The following is an 18,580-nucleotide window of genomic DNA, read 5'->3' as shown; positions in this document are numbered from 1 at the left end:
TTCTAATCATTAACCATTGTTTTTCTTTTTTTTTTTTTAACAAGGAGATGCCTCTTATTAAATACTTGATTGCTTGCATGCTAGGCCTTACTTTGGGAGCCCACCTGCATCAGTGTCTCCCGAAATGAGACACAACTGTTTAACTGAACTGACCTAGTCTCAAGACTGAGACTGGTTTAGTGAGATATGGGACAACCTGTCAAACCCAAGTTCTGGAATGTGGAAGTTCTCAGGGAGTTTACATTGCAGGACTAAAGAAGCCAGTCAGAACTGGATTGTCCATGGTGGCACAGGAATTATCTTGAGCTGAAAGCAATAGAGACCCTGTGGGCTCAGGAGAAACTTTTACCCTTCTCCCTTAAAGAATTTAAATTGGAGGTCTGGACCATAACAAGAGTTACTACCAGAAGTAACCTTTACAACCTATCTGTAGGGTAAGCAAACACCTAATTACTCAACATCTGCTCTTCTTATTGTCCTGCAAATGATCCCTTTGAAGCCCCTAGGCACCTTACCTCTCCCTTAGCTCAGAATTATCATATACACTTCATTTTAACTTTCTGTCTCTGAACCTCTCATGTTTGGAGTTTCTATACATAATATATCATTACATTGATTATTTTCTCTTGTTAATCTGTCTCATGTCAATTTAATTGTTAGATCAGCTGAAATAAAGTTTCTTTCTCCCCTACAGAGCCTAGACATTAACTTTCCAGAAATGCCACTACTAGGTAAATAGAGGGATGACTGTGTCTTATTTTATGAAACTTTAACAAATTTTGCTCATCTTTCCGGAAAAATCCCATCATCCATAGATACTACTGCAGCTGTCGCTGTCCGTGCCTGATAATTCCATGGCGATGTCCCAGTATTCTGAAAACTTCAGAATGTTTCCTCCTGTATTTGGGCCCAAATATTTACATATTGCAACACCTATTATATCATAATTTATTTCATGCCACTTTTTTATAATTAAGCAATATATTGTTTGTACACATTATGCGTGTGGGTGTGTTAAATTATGTATGGGTTTTATTCCTCGGAGGCGAGCTGTTTGCAAGATGATTGGAGTGGCCGGAGGCTCTTGAGTCTGCACAGCGGCCCCCTCCGCCGCGGAGCGGTCCTCCGCACGCCAGGGGTCGCTGTGGCACTGCGCGGCCGCGCCAGGTCGCTCTCGCGTGGCCGCCCCGCCTCGGGCCCCCGGGCCGAGTGGGCGGGCAAGACTGCGCCCAGGTCGCGAGGCGCCCTTCGACCAGCAGCGCCCGGGGCGGGTATAAATGGAGCGGTGGCTCCTCCAGCCGCCTCTCTCCGCCCCGGGTCGCCGCAGCTTGTGCTGCTTTCGGGCTCTGCAGCCTGAAGAAAAAAAGAGAAAAAGATAAAAAAAAACCCGAAAACGCTTTAAAATCTGAAAAAAAAAGAAAAAGAAAGAGAGAAAGAAAAAGCGAATCCTCCTCGGAGAACCCGCGGGGAAGTCACTTTTGCACGCTTCCGGCCTGCCCGCGCTCGCCGCCGCTGCCACCACCACCGCCGCCGCCGCTACCGCACCTGGTCGTCTGTCGGCCCTGGTCTGTCGGTCTGGTGGTGAGCCGCCCGCGTCCACGCGCCTCCGCTCCTGCCGTCCGTCTGCGCCGCGTGGCAACCCCGCGCCCCCGCCCCCCGCGCGCCTGCCTCCCCGTGCACCACGTGTCCGCGCTGCCCTTCGCGGCCCGGCGTGGAGGCGGCTGCGCGCTTGGTCCCTGGGGCTCGCCGAGCCGGTACAGATATTTTGTATTCCTCTTCCCTGGCTGCTGTAATCTTAAACCGCCAGGAGCACAAGGCCTATATTTATAGAGAAACGCGTGTCTCGGAGGCCGCGTGGGCACCATTTGGTTGTCTCTTCAAGAATTTTTATAATTTGGAGGGAAATCCCCATTTTAACAAATTTGTTTTTGAGATTTGGAGCTTCAGACCGGAACAGCTGGAAATTACAAACTCCCAGGGTGGGCCATATTGTTTTTGAGAGCCTTTTGTCTGCGGTCTTGCAGTCTCCAGCGAGCCGCCCCCGAACTCCTCTGTCCCCCTCCTGTTTCTGAGCCTGCTCCAGCTCCTCAGCTGCACTCTGCCACCTGTGAGCCGCGGCGCGGCCCCGGCTCCGAGAAGAGCCCCCTTTTGTCCTGTGTGGTCCCTGTAAGAAGTCCTGGCGGGGCTTGGGGTGGTGGGGGCTGGGGAGATGAACGCTGCCGCCAGCAGCTACCCCATGGCCTCCCTCTACGTGGGTGACCTGCACTCGGACGTCACCGAGGCCATGCTGTATGAAAAGTTCAGTCCTGCGGGGCCTGTACTGTCCATCCGGGTCTGCCGCGATATGATCACCCGCCGCTCCCTGGGTTATGCCTACGTCAACTTCCAGCAGCCGGCTGACGGTGAGTAGAAGGTGTCCACAAATTCTCGGTATCCCAGGGGGCCCTAGGAGCCATCCACCGGGCAGGTCCCTACCCACATGGAGGAGGTATCACGACAGCACGTTGCCACAGAAGCCATAGTGGGGAACAGGATGCAGGGGTTGGGAACACGGGATCCTGGCATCAGATGACCAGAGTTTCAGTCTTGTTTCCACCACTTGCTAACTGGGTGACCTTGGGCTAATCAGTAGTGGCAGTGCGGTTGGAACCCAGAGACTAAAACAGCGGTTTCAGAGGGAAGTCATGGTCTTGCTGTGGTGTGTGTGTGGTCCTGTTGCCGTTCGCTGGTCTATTAGAGAGACCTTTGCTGGTGAGTGGGCATAGGCTGGTGCCCCTCACAGGCCTGCCACAAAGGACAATTGAGACACAGTTCCTGCAAAAATGTTAGATTGCCAAGCTGGTGTCCCTTCCCCTACATTTGTGCTGGACTGGGGGTGTGTTTGATTTAATGCTGATAAAGGTCTTTCAGGGCAGGTAGGAAGCAGGGGAATAATTCTGTGCATTAAACTTGAGCAGGTACTTGTGTTAGCACCACCAGAGCTTCGTGTGCCAGGGCAGCTGCCTGGTCTGGGTGTTTACCACTGGGCTGAAGGAGTTCTTCGCTCTGGAAGAAGCCCTGGGCTGTGGAGAGTGGGTCTGGAGGTAGCTTGGGGAAGCACCGACTCTGCTGGGCTGGCTGATGGGGATTATTGTCTCACCTGTGAGCAGTGCTTTACACTTGTCAGAACCCTTTTACTACATCCTATCTGGAGAAAAGGAGACTCCTCCTGCAAAGGAAAAGTGGCTGCAGAAGGTGGGAGGCTGAGCCGGGACCGCCAGTGCAGTGCTCTGTGAGCCCACACTGGGCCTTAGCTTGGAGCAAGGGAGTGTGGGGAGGTATGCTGCAGGCGCTGTGGCAGGAGGCAGGCCAGAAGAAACCTAATCAGGGGCTGCACGTGACTCCAGATTAAAAAGGAACAACTGTAGAGATCATTACTGGGAGAAACAAGCCATTCTGTGGCAAGGGATCGCCAGGTCCCTATTTTTGTCTCCACGTTATTTGCTATCCGTGAAGCACGTAGAATGTCACTTGCCCAGGATGCAGCTGCGACCATAGCATTGGACTTACTGAGATTCCGAGGGCACTACTCCCATCAGTTCGTTGTGCTCCGAGCCGACGTGTGTTTGGCCACAGGCGCAGAAAAGGTTGCTGAGTGTGACCATTTTAGGTGGGAGTAGTGGGTACGCTGGCTGTTGCCTGCCTTCCTGATTCCTCTGAACAAAAGTCCTGTCACTTAGAGATAGGAGCAGAAACCACTGGTCAGTGTGTCTGCCAACACATACCTCTGCAGGACCTCTCCCTGCTATAAATAAGTGCAGCCCGATTTGTCAGACTAAGCTGACTTGCCTTCTGCAGCGCCGTCTGGAAATAGAAGGGGAGCTGTGTTGAAATGAGTTCCTTCGCTGCTAATTGATGAAACACAGGTTGGGGTCCCAGGCTTTCGGTCTCAGCTGGCGACCACAAGCAAACTGTCCTGTGCCTGGACTTTTCCTGACTTAGATCTGTCCCGTGTCCCATTTCCTAACCGCCTCCCCTCCCACACTGAGGGGCCCACCAGAGGAAAGTGGGAAAGGTGGTTGGAGATAGGTAGTCCCTTGGCTGGCTTGTGGAGGGCCAGTAAGGGAATTCAGTCCCCCCCCCCCCCGGCCTTATTTTTATTTTTATTTTTATTTTTTCAAGATTTTAATTTATTTTTAGAGAGAGGGGAAGAGAGGGAGAAAAAGATAAGTGGTTGCCTCTTGCACACCCAGCACTGGGGACCTGTCCTGCAACCCAGACACATGCCCTAACTGAGAATTGAACTGGCGACCCTTGTGTTCCCAGCCTGAGCTCAATCCACTGAGCTACACCAGCCAGGCGCTTGTCCCCCTTTTAAGCGGGGTGGTGCCTGGAGGCAGGAACTCACCCCTCACCCCCCATCCCTTCATGGAGGACATTCTGGGTGATCTATCATTGCATAAGTCAGGGTAAGTGGCCACCAGCTCTGCATCCTTGTTCCTACCAGTGAAGGGAATTGTTCCTTACTACAGGTGGTGATATATTTTAGCTTCTGGCCCTTTAAATGGTCTCCATGGTGCCCACACAGGGATTTGGTTGGGAGGACTTGGGTGGACAACAAGGCATTTGACGGCCTAGACACCAGCAGGTGCAGGGCCTGCCTGCACTGTCTCTTCAGGCAGAAAGGTGTGGCAGTTTTATCCTGCTTGTCTCATAATACAAAGAACATTTCCACGTGTACCGTTAGTATTTATCGTTTTGATGATGGAGGGTTTTTGTCTGAATCAATTTCTGTTCTCAGAAACTAAAATCATAAACTGGGCTGAATTCAGGGACAGCACATTCTCAATCCCAACCGTTTGCTCACAGTTTGGTTTTGTCATTTGTGTCATAGCTGTGGTGTAGACTGAATGGTCCTCCCCCCCAAAGAAATAAAATCTTTTTTAAAAAAATGATTTTAAAAGCTTAGTCAAAAAAATAAAAGGGCTTCTGTCACGAGTGGCACGCACACGTAGGGCAGCTCGGTTGCTCTGCGTGCGGAATTGACATCAAGAGATTTTGGAAGCGTAGTTTTTTGGTACCTGGGCAGCTGGTGATTATTAAGAAAAAATAGAAATAAAAAAAATAAAAGCTTAGTCAAATAGGCAGCAGTACAGTAGCTCCCTTATTTGCTGTTTTGCTTTTTTTTTGAGGTTTTAGTTAACCTGTGGTCAGCTGTGGCCCAAAAAATACTAAATAGAAAATTCCAGAAATCAGCCATTTGTAAGTTTTATACTGCATGCCATTCCAGCTAACGTGACGCAGTCTCCCACCATACTGCCTGGGACGAGTCATCCTTTGTCCAGCATATTCGCGCTCTGCACGCTACCCGCCCGTCGGTCGAGTCATTGAGTAGCCCTCGCAGTTCAGACTGGCTGTGGTATCACTGTGTGTGTGTCCTGCTGCCCCTGGTTTTCCTTAATAGTGGCCCCGGAACACAGGAGTGGGGAGGGATGCGGGCAATTCCGATGTGCCCGAGGGAACCCGAAAGTGCTTCCTGTAAGTAAGAAGTTGAGTACAGTAAGATTTTAGGACAGATCACATTCTTACAACTTTTGTTACGGTACATTGCGATAATTGTTCTATTTTATTATTGTTGTTAATCTCTTACTGTGCCTAATTTTGAAATTAAATTTTATTGTGGGTGTGTCTGTATAGGGAAAAAACTATGTATATGCAGTTGGTACAATCTTGGTTTCAGGCATCCACTGAGGTCTTGGGACATACCCCCCCACCACTGTATTGTCATTTCGCCCTGGTGCCATAAGGCCACTTAGATGATTTTGCCTGACCCCCTTGTGCAAGGAGGTTGCAGACCCAGGGGGCTGAGGCTTTGGCCATGAAGTAGATTAATTGGATAGAACTTTTTCAGCCCTCAGTAGCAATGCAAGCTAGAGAAATCTGATTTCTCTAAGCCTTTTTTTAATATTGTTCAAGTACACTTGTTTCCATCCCCCCCCCCCGCACCACTCCCATGAGCTGCCTTTTATCAGAGGGGTTGCATTGAAAAGTCCCAGAGTGACTTATTCCTGTGATGGTGGCAGTCACCTACGTGATGTGTTTTATATCCTTTTTTTAAAGATTGTATTTGCTTTTAGAGAGAGAAGGGAGGGAGAAAGAGGGAAAGAAACGTCCATCAGCTGCCTCTCACACACCCCCAACCAGGGACCTGGCCCACAACTCAGGCATGAGCCCTCACCAGGAATTGAACCATCGACCTTTTATTTGAGTTCGCAGGCCGGCGCTCAGGCTGCTGAGCCCCAGGAGCCAGGACAGGTGTTTTACATCCTTGATGTAAATGTGCTTCTCTCTTGCAGCTGAGCGGGCCTTGGACACCATGAACTTTGATGTGATTAAGGGGAAGCCAATCCGCATCATGTGGTCTCAGAGGGACCCCTCTTTGAGGAAATCTGGTGTGGGGAACGTCTTCATCAAGAACCTGGACAAATCGATAGATAACAAGGCACTTTATGATACTTTTTCTGCTTTTGGAAACATTCTGTCCTGCAAGGTAAACACTGATTAAATGATTTCAGCAGAATAATTACCACATCCTGAAAACAAAATAGATACTAAATTGGGGAACCGCCTTGGAATTGAGTGGCAGGGTGTGATAATTTTCAAAATTCTGGAAACGGCTCTAAAGCCAAACAGGTCCCTGTAGGTAATCTCATACCACAACCTGGTATACTAGCTGGTGCTTTTGTGTCTTTGTTCTTCCCTCCGTGTGAGAAATATCCTTCCTGTCTTCTAACTTTGGAAGGCAAGAAAAGGTTTCTCTTGGGGGTGGCAGCCCAGAGCAGTGCTTCTGGTTTCCAGGAAGCTGCATGTAGTCATTTTAGAAGCATAAATCCCCCCCTTCCTTCTCTGTGCTCCTGTTTACATGGAGAATTGTATACAACTTGTGTGGCAGTTCACATGTCTGGCTCCGCAGTGGACTGCAGTTTTGTTGTGGACTTGGAGAATGGCTTGTCTGTCTGTAGCACCGAGGCTTTGTGCCCATATCTCTGTTTTTAATGAAGAAAATATTAGGAATAGAAGCAGCCTGATAGTGGCTACCACTTGTAAATGCACCATTACTGGGTGCCTTGCGCTGTGCTGGGTGTTAGAAAAACCTTACCTGCTGTAGTCCCTGCTGTTGGAGCGTGGACAGGTTGGAGGCCTCAGACAGCGGAGGCCCCGAGTAAGAGACCATGCGGTGCTTGAATCTTTGGGGCTGTCCAGTGGTGCTGAAGTGGCCTGCCTTATCTTTGACAGGTGGTGTGCGATGAGAACGGCTCGAAGGGTTATGCCTTTGTTCACTTCGAGACCCAAGAGGCTGCAGACAAGGCCATCGAGAAGATGAACGGCATGCTCCTCAATGACCGCAAAGTGTGAGTGTCCCAGTCCGGAGCAACAGCCATCGCATGAGCCAGCCTGGCCCCACCTCGGTATTAACTGGCACACACAAGGCGGCTACTGGTTCTCTCGGCCCAAGTGTGGCCTGCTCCTACCTCTCCACTCCAGGGCTGGTGAGTCTCTCTGCCGAGCCATGGCAGCCCTTTTGACTCGCCAAGGTGGGCTTTCTGCCCAAGCCATGGCCTGCCTGCCGCCTCTCCCTTAAAAGCATACGTCTCTGGGTTTTGTGAGCATTGGCAACTGGGGCTGGCTGGAGGACGGCTCTTAAGCCCACTCTGAGCAGGGGTCTTGGCCAGTGGCAGAGTGGAGAGGGCCCTGGACTGACCAGGAGCTGTATACTAGCCACGTGACCTTGGTCTCTCCATGCAGTCACTCACTAGGGGTTGATGCCAAATTGCCCCCAGACCTCCACTTACCTAACTTATGGCTTGGTGGCTTTCTAACTCAAGGCTGGCTCCACAGTAATACTTAATTTGGTTACCATGAGAAATCTCATCCCATTGCAGAAGATGCTTTCATAACACACCTTATTACTTTGCATTGGTCATTGCACAGTGGACAGATGGGGACCATAGCTGAACCATGCAGGGAGGGGAGAAGGGACACTGAGTCTTGGCTGTTGCAAGCAAAAACCCTTTCTGTCCTTTGTGTTGTTGAACAGATCAGGAGATGGCCTGCATTAGTAATGTGTATGTGCCCAGTTGTCGTCTCCCAAAGGCATCAGTAGAAAGAAATCTTAAGATATTCAATGCAGGGATACATTCCTGTTAAGTGTAAACAACACTGAAGTGAATAAAGTGAAAAAATTAAAGGTGGTGCACTCTAGCAGTTTCACTCCTCAGATTAACCACTGTTAACAGTTTGGTTTGTATCCTTCCAGACCTTTTCTATGCATTTACATAGATGCACAGAAATGAACGTTTAAAAAACGTGGTCATCAGGTTTCTTCACGAAGGCAGTGTGATGTGGTAGGAGCAGCCTGGTCTGAGCCAGGAGCCCTGGGGCTGGTTCCTGCAGGACGGGCCTGCCTCTTTCTCTCTTCGGCGGGGAGTTGGGCGTCTCTGAGCTTGCTCTGTCGGTGGTTGGATTGGGACTCGTGTTTTAACCTCTCCCGTCAGCCTTTAACCTGCATTCCTGGGAGCCCCTGGAAACCATGTTTTGTTCCTTGGGGTGATCGCTGCTTTTCATGGTTTCTTAGGTTTGTGGGCAGATTCAAGTCTCGAAAAGAGCGAGAAGCCGAGCTTGGAGCCAAGGCCAAGGAGTTCACCAATGTGTACATCAAAAACTTTGGGGAAGAGATGGGTGACGAGAGTCTGAAAGAGCTGTTCAGCCAATTTGGTAAGTCGGGTCCTTTGCCCCCGTGTCCTCGTGCACAGTCCACCACACCTGGGATTCTTCTGTTTTTATTTAAGAGAAGAGGTTGCCTAGACCCTGAAGTAAAATACCTTGCATGACAAAGGTCATAGGGTAGATAAGAATAGCCTCCAGGCCTTGGCCCTTGGCTTTACCCTGCCTCGTGCAAGCTCCAAGGCCATCCCGGCTGTGCAAGCTCCAAGGCCACCCCGGCTGCCGGGTCAGGATCAGAAGGCCAGGCACGGTGCGCCTCTCTAATAGTCCATCTGGGTGCGGCAAGAGGTTGCCTTAAGTGGGCTCCTGGAGAGGCCTCTCTCCTTGAGCTGTGGTGGAGATGGTGTTACTAATAGTTCTGTCCTTTGGTAATAGGTAAGACCCTAAGTGTCAAGGTGATGAGAGATCCTAATGGGAAATCCAAAGGCTTTGGCTTCGTGAGTTATGAAAAACACGAGGATGCCAATAAGGTGAGAGTACCATGTGGGTTGGGAAAACCTGTGTAGGAAGTGGCCCAAGAGTGCGGGCAGGGCCTGGATAACACAGTGGAGCTGGAATTACCTGGGTGTCTAGTAGTGATGCGCAGTTACTGGATTCTGGAATTGCCGCCTTATGGGGTTTTACATGTTAACGTATCAGTTAACTCATTTCAAAGCACTTGGCATAAACTTCTCACCATAGCTGCTCGGCCTTGTAGGTTGAAAATAGGACAGGTGTTTGTTCCCATTCATCAGTGAGGGAACTAAGGGCCAGAGTTGTTGATCTGATAACAAGAGAACGGCCACTTGTGGGGAAGCCTTGTGTTAGGCCCTCGAATGTATCACTTAATACCCACAAACGAACCTGAGAAATCTAGTGACAGCCGGGTGACCCAGGTATGCTCACGCCTACTGCGTGTGTATTTATACAACTGTGGTATTTTTCCCCTATATTATCTGGGCTGGTAGCTCATCTAAACATTAGCCCATTTTATTGGTAAGGAAGTTTGGATTTGCTTAGCTGGCTTCAGAGACAGTGATGTTAGTTTTTAGTACTGGAGGGAAGATTTCTTTCTCATAATATTTAGTGAGGCTTAGCGACCTCCAGAGCAAGGCCCGTGTCTCTGCATCTTGTTGCTGTTGTTTTTTAACAATGTTTTAAATTGTTTTTCAAGTACAGTTTTCTGCCTTTTGCATCTTGTTTTAAAGATGCATATTTATTTCTTCTTTAGGCCGTGGAAGAGATGAATGGAAAAGAGATCAGTGGGAAAGTCATTTTTGTAGGCCGTGCACAGAAGAAAGTGGAACGGCAGGCTGAGTTAAAGCGGAAATTTGAACAGCTGAAACAGGAGAGAATTAGTCGATACCAGGTGAGAGGTGGTCTTGGCACAGCCTGCCAACAGGGAATTGACTGTGATGTGTTGGCAAAGCACCCACATCTTCAACAGGCTTTTGGGGACTCGGGGCCTGTTCACCACCACCAAGTTTAAAAGGATATGCCTACCAGGGACCAGAGAGATTAGTGTATTCATTTAGAGACTTCTGGAAGCCTCTGTCTTTTTTCAGTCCCAGGGGTTCTTTTTACTTAAATGATGCCAGTTTGTTTGGAATGCTGGCAAGAAGAGCCCTCGGGGGGCGGGGGCTGTGGTCAGCCAGAGCAGCTGTGAGGGAAGAGGATAGTGGCATGTGACTGCATCGATGCACTGATGCTCCTATCGGAACCTCAGGGCAGTGGTTTCTCAGCTTTGGGATGCATCAGAATCCCGTGCAGAGCTTGTTAAAACATGGGTTGCTGGTCCCCAGAGTTCCTGATTCACTAGGTTTGGATTCTGGCCTGAGAAATTTGCAATTCAAACAAGTATCCAGAGATGCATCAGCTGCTGGTCTGGGGCCCACACTTTGAGAACCACTGTCTTAAAGTATATATGGGGCATAAAAAAGCAACTAACAGTGATCCTTCTGCTGTAGGGGGTGAACCTGTACATTAAGAACTTGGACGACACCATTGATGATGAGAAGTTAAGGAAAGAGTTTTCTCCTTTCGGATCCATCACCAGTGCTAAGGTATTTTATACTGAGGTTGGGGGATTGAAAGCAGAAGTTGTGATCTTTTAGCAAGTTATTGGCATTTGTTTCATTGACAGAATAGGATCTAAATTGTGTTCATTTCTGATGATAGCTGCCACATTAATCTCACCAATTCCTCCTGGCATTCAGCTGTCTGAGTGTATGCTCTGGAGAGGAACAATTCATTAGGTGATTACGGCGTTGTCTCGTAAGGCCTGGGGTGTGGAGATAAATCGGACCCAGTCCCTCACTGCCAGCCCCCAGAGCACCTGAATCTTTCCCATTCTTTGCTGCTTCGTGCTGGTGTGGGGACAGATGGTGCCACAGTAAGAGCAGAGGAAATCCAGACGGGTTGTTTTCCATGTGTCTTGGGGCCTGTCTCTACAACTCTGCCACACTCCTGAACGAATGGGGTTTGGAGGATTTTCGAACTGGGGTGGGAACTTCCATCCTGGTAAAAGGAGGAAAGAGCGGGAAGTTCATTTTTCCATGTTTTGCCATATGTGTCATTTGCTTGGTTTTCTTCGATAGTCAAATCAACTGAGCTAGAAAGGTAAGTGTGAACCCCATTTTAAAGTCAAGGAATTTGAATCCTTGAGCAAGAGAATGCTGATTACATGAGGAGGGGATGCCGTGTGTCCTTGGCACTTGGGGAGTGTGACAGGATCTAGAAGTTTTGGTCATAACCTGTTGTTGACACCGGCCCTATGCACCAGATGTCACCAAGTCCTTTAGGTGATGAGAAAGGAGGCCATCTGGGCAAGTAAAGACTCCAGGTGACCCTGCCCTGGCCCTTGGCTTAAGTCACCCACAAACTGGGAGTGTCGTCATCGTCACAGCTGTTGACCAGAGGCCAGCCTGCGTGGTTTCTCCAGTTACCTGCCGCTGTCCCCCTAGCACCCCCGTGACTGGCCTCCATCAGTGCAAGGGGTGCCAGTCTCTCCTTGCCCGCCTGTGCAGCAGTGCAGTTGGCATTTGCAAGAAGGGCGCAAAAGAACCACATCTTAGTTTCATAGGCATCATTTGCTTTTTCTTTTTTAAATTTAAGCCATTGTATTTTTTCCATTACTATTTAGTCCCCTTATACCTCCTCCTCCCAGCAATCACCACACTGTTGTCCATGTCCATGAGTCCCTTCTCCTTTTTGGCTCAGTCCCTCCACATTGGCGTCATTTTCATGATCAAGGTGTCTTGCTCTTACCTTATTGGCCCACCTCACTGGTAGGGAGTGTTGGGTTGATAAATATTTTTACTTCCACATCCTCTACTTCAGAAGGCCCTCTGGGCAGTGAGCTAAGACACCAAAGGGTGCCAGGCACATGTTCCTATTGCTACCAGTGACTCTGAAGAGATAGGCTGGGGAAAGTAATGAGTACTGTTTTCAGGTGAGGAAAGAGCCATTTGTGAACAACTGACTGTAGAAAACACCGCCTGAACCAGTAGATTGCTCTGTTGTAGCCGTTTGCCTCGTGGAGCTCAGGCTCAGAGGGCAAGGAAGTGTTTTGTTGACGTTGTGGAGTTCAGAAGTTTCAGGGCTGAGACTAGAATCCAGGCTTCTCCCAGCTAGTCATTTTTCTGCAGTTACTCCCATTGAATTAATGGTGAGAGTCATTGGTTGTAACTCTTTCTCACATGTGGTATTTCGAAAGCAAATCCTAACTGTGCTAAGAGCTTACTAAATAAGTTTCATTCACCATAGTCTTGTGCAGATAAATTTTACGATTAAATTGCTTGACACTGCTGTCCCGGTCTCTTGTGTGAGTACCCAGAGGTAGGTAGCTCTGCTGCTAGGTATCAGGAAACATCTTTCGGTTCCTCGTTTAAGCATTAGTTGGGAACTTTAGAATTTAGCCAAGGAAGTGTCTAGGTCATACCCTTAGAAGCTGTGACTCAGTCGGTCTGGGATACATCCTGGGACAGGGCAGGGAGAGCCCCTCTCCTGGACATGGTGACTCCTTCAGCAGAACCCAGTTCTTCTGGTGGTAAATAGTGGCCGGAACACAGAACACCTTGTTCTCAAGTGGGCCTCCTATTGCAGGTGATGCTGGAGGACGGGAGAAGCAAGGGGTTTGGCTTTGTCTGCTTCTCATCTCCTGAAGAGGCAACCAAAGCAGTCACTGAGATGAACGGACGCATCGTGGGCTCCAAGCCCCTGTATGTCGCTCTAGCCCAGAGGAAGGAAGAGCGGAAGGCCCACCTGACCAACCAGTACATGCAGCGGGTGGCCGGAATGAGAGCACTCCCTGCCAATGCCATCCTAAATCAGTTCCAGCCCGCAGCTGGTGGCTACTTTGTGCCTGCAGTTCCTCAGGTGGGTCCGCTGTACGTTCATGGCTGTGGAGCCTGCCCACTGATAGTGGCTCCTGTAGTGGTTGGAAAAGGGGGTCTGGGATATCAGAGTTTAGGATGTAAGGGTAAGGGTCCTTCAGATAAAAGGAGGAGGGGCTTACCCCTGGGCACACCCAGAGTGGCAGGGATAGAGTAAAAGAATCCCCACTGACTGACCTTTCTCACCCCAAGCTTTTGAGTAAAGAGTGCCTCCACCTGAATTGGCCAAGGCCCGGTAGTGAGATGAAATGAGATAGTTCTCTCGTGTGGGCTTGGGTCCTTAAAATAAAGGCTTGGGTGCGCTTTCTTACAGGCTCAGGGAAGGCCTCCATATTACACACCTAACCAGTTAGCACAGATGAGACCTAATCCACGCTGGCAGCAAGGTGGGAGACCTCAAGGTAGGTGGTGGGGAACAGGGATTTGATCACTGTGGTCTCCCGCCTCTCCTGCCTGCCCCGTGTGAGGCGCAGCCTAGGTTCTGGTCCACATCATTCATCTGTGATGTGCAATTTCTGTCTTTCTGCCAGGCTTCCAGGGAATGCCAAGTGCTATACGCCAGGCTGGGCCTCGTCCAACTCTTCGCCATCTGGCTCCAACTGGTAATGCTCCGGCCTCTCGTGGCCTCCCTACTACTGCTCAGAGAGTCGGTGAGCAAATCGGCCTTGAGAAGTGTGGCCTGGGGAGGAGGGAGTCAGGATGACTAGGCTGTGCCCAGGGTTGGTCAGCTTGTTGCCTCATCTTCCAGTCCTGGTTCTATAATCTTAGCTGTGTGCTTAGGTAGGTACTAAGGGGCAGAGAAACAGTTCGTTCTAGAAGTGTTGGGTACTTTTTTTTAAAGAGTCTCTGCTCATTATTGACTTGTAAAAAAAGGTTAACTGTGAAAGATTATTAGCTGGATGACTAGAGGCAGCCCATTCTTTTGGGTGGAGTTGGGACAATTAAGGAAATTTTTTTTTACAGAGTATGTCCTGTATTCTGAGAGGTGGAAAGAGTTGTATGTTAACCGGTTGGCTGTTTTGAGAGTAGCACTAGAGAACCCGTGTGTGATGTGTTGTGTGAACATGCTTTGGAATTTCTCCTTCCACGGGGCGTGGCCAGTTGGACATCTGCCAACACTGATGTGCGTTTGCTGGTCTGTTGTAGGGTCTGAGTGCCCGGACCGCTTGGCTATGGACTTTGGTGGGGCTGGTGCCGCCCAGCAAGGGCTGACTGACAGCTGCCAGTCTGGAGGTGGTATTGGATGCACACAGAATGGGGAAAGCTGGGATTTGACGGGTCTTTGCCCAGACTGAGGGGCTTTAATTTTACTTGTTCTTCTCCTAAGGTGTTCCCACAGCTGTGCAGAACCTGGCGCCTCGTGCTGCTGTGGCTGCTGCTGCTCCACGGGCTGTCGCACCTTATAAGTACGCCTCCAGTGTCCGCAGCCCTCATCCTGCCATACCACCTCTGCAGGTGAGGGCCACCAGACAAGGCTGAAAGGATTTCCCCCGTTTCTGTATGATTTAAAAGATGCCTTGCTTTGATTCCTTCAGGTATTAATTGCTTACTCTGTGTCAGGATGACGTGTCCTGTGTGGTGACTCTGCCCTAGAAGGGCTCTCTAGTGGGCGAGAAAAGGCTTAGAAGTGTTCTTCCTGATGACACACAGTTCACTTGAATGCCCCAGAGGAGACAGCTGGTGCTTCCTGCTCTCCTTCACACAAAGTCATACATATGCATTCATTCAGCGCTTGGAGCTTGCATTTCTTTTTCACCTCCCCTGGCTTAGTCGATCCTTAGTTGCTCAGCAAGATAATCAGTACATCAAGGCAGGAAAGAACTTCACGTCACAGGAAAGCTGACATGGGCAGTTGGGCCCAGATCTCAGATTTTCTGAGCTGGAACTTGTTTCTGGAGCTGTGTCTGCCCACCCCCCGCACCAGCCCCAGGCAAGCCACGGTGGCAGCTGGTTTGTTGAAAAGCTCGGTAGCACTTCACTTGGAGGAACCACACTCAGCCTTGTGATCCATGAGCTGCTTCTTCTGCTCTGCTAAGTTGACTATTTCCCGGAACTTGATGCTGTGTGGAATATTTTTTGCCTTTAGGGCTGTGACAGGCACTGACATTGCATGTTGACAGTCCTCAAGCATTCGATACAGTAAAAACTTCGTACAATAAAGGTAATGTGGAATGTAATTAATTATAAGTGGTTTGGTATTCATACCCTTTGACCCAGTCTCTACTAAGAATTCACCCTGAAGGAAAACTGGAATTTTCAGGAAAAGGCTCTATAGACAGATGTTCATTGTACCTTATTTATTAATAAGGTTTCAAATTCTTGGGTAACTTTGAGTAATTTAACCTTGAATAAATTACAATAATTCAATAGATGATTTCCAAGCATCACAGGTTTGTTATTTCACTTCCCTTCCATTTGTAGCTGGCTGTGTTTCTCCGCCCACACCACTGTTCCTCACCTCGCTCTCTCCATCCCTCAAGGCTGCAGTTATTCCTTGACAGCAAGGGCAACTATCTCCGCCTCCTCTTTCACACAGTAAACTTTCAGATGTTGAACGGTCAGGCTCTTGATCACCATCAAGAGTCCTTTCCTTGGTGCTAACCAGCTGCCTCTCTTTGTTCCCAGGCATCCCAGCCTGCAGTCCACGTGCAGGGGCAGGAGCCCCTGACCGCCTCCATGCTGGCCGCAGCACCCCCCCAGGAGCAGAAGCAGATGCTGGGTGAGTGACTCGCGTGCTTGCAGAGGAGGGGGCCGGAGCCTAGTACTGACCTGGACACCAGTGTCTGTTCTTTCCTGGTTTTTACTTGAGTGTCTTCCTGCAGGAGAACGTTTGTTCCCGCTCATCCAAACCATGCATTCGAACCTGGCTGGCAAGATCACAGGAATGCTGCTGGAGATCGACAACTCCGAGCTGCTGCACATGCTGGAGTCCCCCGAGTCTCTCCGCTCCAAGGTAAATGGGTGGGCTCAGCTGGCCAGGAGGATGGCTGGTCTTGGACCCTCAGGCATGGCACAGAGAAGGAGCTGCTGTGGTGTGGGTGTTTGAGAAAGCAGTCAGCACCAGGAGAAGCCATCACTGGGCCTGGGCGTCAGGGAAGAGTGCTGGGTGCTCTCCTTCGATGTCACTGACAACCTAGAGATTTCTCACAGGTGGATGAAGCTGTGGCGGTACTACAGGCTCATCATGCCAAGAAAGAAGCTGCCCAGAAGGTGGGCGCTGTTGCTGCTGCTACCTCTTAGACAAGGAAAAACTGTACGTTTGGCTGTTTTTGTTTTCTGCAGTGGTTTTCACTCATGAATAATATCTTCCTAAAAGATTAGGGACAATATATAGAGCCATGCTTTTTGCCATTTAACCTGATAACTTGGGCATGCCATCTTCTGGGTTTTTTTTCTGTCATCTGGACATTAATATGGAGAAAAGAGTACAGGTCATAAATTGTAAGGAGTAAACAACAGTTTTCTCAATAAAGAGTACCTGGTTAGCAGTTCTATATAGCTTATTCTTTCCTGGTGGTTATAACCAGACTTTCTCAAGAATCCCGTATTTGGTCTGGAATAATGAATATACAGGTATGTCATAATCAGATTCCACAGCCTCATTTCTATGAACATCTCCCTGGTTTGATCTGAGATTGGTGAGGTCAGCTGTGTGTACAGGCACTATTTAACTCTGGGAACACGGTAGACACAAGCCTGTGTGTCAAAGTGGGAGAGACACACACCTAACTACAGCCACAGCGTGTTGCAGTCGACTTCTGGACATGGGGGGCCATGGCCTCTGTCTTCAGGGGATTTGGGTGAGTGCAACTCAACTAGGACCCCTGACAAGGACTGAAGAAGAAAGACAACGGAATGAGCAGAGGCGCAGTCCAGGGGAAAGTGCAGGTGGTAAGGGCCAGAGCTGGCGTGGAGGTTAGGGTCGACCTCACATGGCCATGGATGGCCCCGTGGCTTGTCATTTGGAGTTGAAGACCATAAAACTGGAGAAACTTTTGAGGACAGGATGGCCGGAAGGGTAGGGGGTGAGTCTTTATAGACTGTAGCTATCCTCAAAGTAAGTGGTTCTCAACTAGGTGTGCCCCTTCAAAGGACATTTTGCCAATGTCAGGAGACATTTTTGGGTCTCACAACTGGGAATGTGTTACTGGCATCTAGTGGGCAGAGGCCAGCGATGCAGTTCAACTTCGTCCACTGCGGAGGACAGCCCCAACAGAATTTTGTCCTGGCCAAAATGTCAGCACTGAGGCCGAGATTTCAGTGAATCTCAGGTTCTTTCAGTTGTTTATGTTGGTGCTTTTCTTTTCAGGATTCAAAAGCCAAATAACCCCTCATGAAATTCAGCTTAAGGTTTGAAGACTTCCTAGCTTGTCTGTCCTATGGACTCCAACATCAAGAACCACAAATTACAAATTTAATAGGTCATTTTGTATCAAAAGGTCAATTAACGAAGCACCTAGAATTTTTCAATTAAAAGAATATATTCTCTGGGTTCTGCCATGGCTCAGACAGCGTTGACTTTTTCTTTCTATTGTGGGTTTTGATTTTTGCCCCGCCTCCCAAAATTGGTTTTATTTGATGTACCCACATCTTAAGTTTCTGAATAAAGAAAAAACCTCCATAAAACTGCTTCTGTCTTATGTTTTACTCTGACCACACAGTTTTCTAGAAGTCTCTTTCACTGGAAGTAATTTTAGGATGTAAATAGGGTCAAAGGAAGTTCTATATACTTTATCCCTTCCTGGCTGGATTACCTAGGTGTGCAGAACTGTTGCATTCTGTTATGGGAGGACTTTGTATTGAGACTCCCATTTACCTTAAGCGGGTAGGAGTCTGATCAGAGCGGGCCTTGGATCTGATACAGGGTTGGCACATTTCTGAGGGACATAAGAGAGATGTATAGATCCTGCCCCCGTTCCCCTCCGGGACGTGCTGGTTATGGTTTGTCAGTCTTTTCTGTCTCCTATGACAGTTCTGCATGCAGCTCAGCAGGTCCAGTTGCACAGATTCTGCAACTGGGGTTTTCCCTGCCAGTGGAAACAGGGCTTGGGAGATAGGTGTGAGAGTGACAGCAGCAAACAATTGCTCACGTCCTATGTTTCGTGGTTCCTTTAATCCTTTAAACGACTATAACCTGGCCAAGGTCAAACAGTCTATCTGCCCTCCAGGAACCCTTTTCTGTCTTGAGCTTGGCAGGCTGTCCTTCCTTAGGGCCTTACCCACATAGTCCCTTTATTCGGAACGCCCTTCCTTTTGGCCGGCTCCCCTTTTCGTTAAGGCCTGGCCCTATCTACAATAGATTCCTCCATTTTCTGACGACCGTAGTTGATGCGGCTGTGCGTGCATGTTTTCTATTATCTGACTACGCCTCCACACCTACCAGTGGCAGGGCCTGGTTGGTGCAACAGCTGCGCTAGCCTGAGGGGGCGTGGCGTGTGGCGGCG

The 18,580-nt window shown here is 49.2% G+C and overlaps 2 protein-coding genes, 1 non-coding gene and 1 pseudogene across 7 annotated transcripts; 3 read left to right on the top strand and 1 right to left on the bottom strand.

Moving 5' to 3' along the window:
- Positions 1–962: 962 nt before the first annotated feature.
- On the bottom strand, positions 963–1,865 carry LOC123831695. The gene is made up of 2 exons (XM_045858812.1): positions 1,546–1,865; positions 963–1,353 (listed from the first exon to the last, which is right to left on the bottom strand). The coding sequence occupies exons 1-2, from the start codon at positions 1,863–1,865 to the stop codon at positions 1,020–1,022; spliced, it is 654 nt and encodes a 217-aa protein (XP_045714768.1). The 3' UTR covers positions 963–1,019.
- On the top strand, positions 1,300–17,762 carry PABPC4 (poly(A) binding protein cytoplasmic 4). Of its 5 annotated transcripts, XM_045858808.1 has the most exons (16): positions 1,301–2,402; positions 6,336–6,529; positions 7,276–7,391; positions 8,615–8,754; positions 9,139–9,233; positions 9,974–10,111; positions 10,710–10,805; positions 12,847–13,119; positions 13,450–13,537; positions 13,667–13,786; positions 14,283–14,369; positions 14,464–14,591; positions 15,762–15,855; positions 15,959–16,089; positions 16,287–16,389; positions 17,446–17,762. In XM_045858808.1, exons 1-15 carry the CDS (start codon positions 2,210–2,212, stop codon positions 16,374–16,376), a joined length of 1,983 nt encoding a protein of 660 aa, XP_045714764.1. In that variant the 5' UTR covers positions 1,301–2,209; the 3' UTR covers positions 16,377–16,389; positions 17,446–17,762. The 5 variants fall into 5 exon arrangements, with proteins under 5 accessions (XP_045714767.1, XP_045714766.1, XP_045714764.1 ...); XM_045858809.1 differs by lacking the exon at positions 17,446–17,762 and having other exon boundaries at positions 13,667–13,738; positions 16,287–16,630; XM_045858807.1 differs by lacking the exon at positions 17,446–17,762 and having other exon boundaries at positions 16,287–16,630.
- LOC123832375 lies at positions 4,958–5,145 on the top strand (annotated as a pseudogene).
- On the top strand, positions 11,074–11,208 carry LOC123832370. Its single transcript, XR_006788029.1, has one exon. It is a non-coding gene; the product is annotated as a small nucleolar RNA SNORA55 (small nucleolar RNA).
- Positions 17,763–18,580: the final 818 nt, after the last annotated feature.

The sequence above is a fragment of the Phyllostomus hastatus genome, unplaced genomic scaffold (genome assembly GCF_019186645.2).
Source record: "Phyllostomus hastatus isolate PE091 unplaced genomic scaffold, TTU_PhHast_1.1 phas_scaffold_182, whole genome shotgun sequence".
In the NCBI taxonomy this organism is placed as follows: Eukaryota; Metazoa; Chordata; class Mammalia; order Chiroptera; family Phyllostomidae; genus Phyllostomus; species Phyllostomus hastatus.
This window is presented reverse-complemented; position numbering and strand designations above follow the sequence as displayed.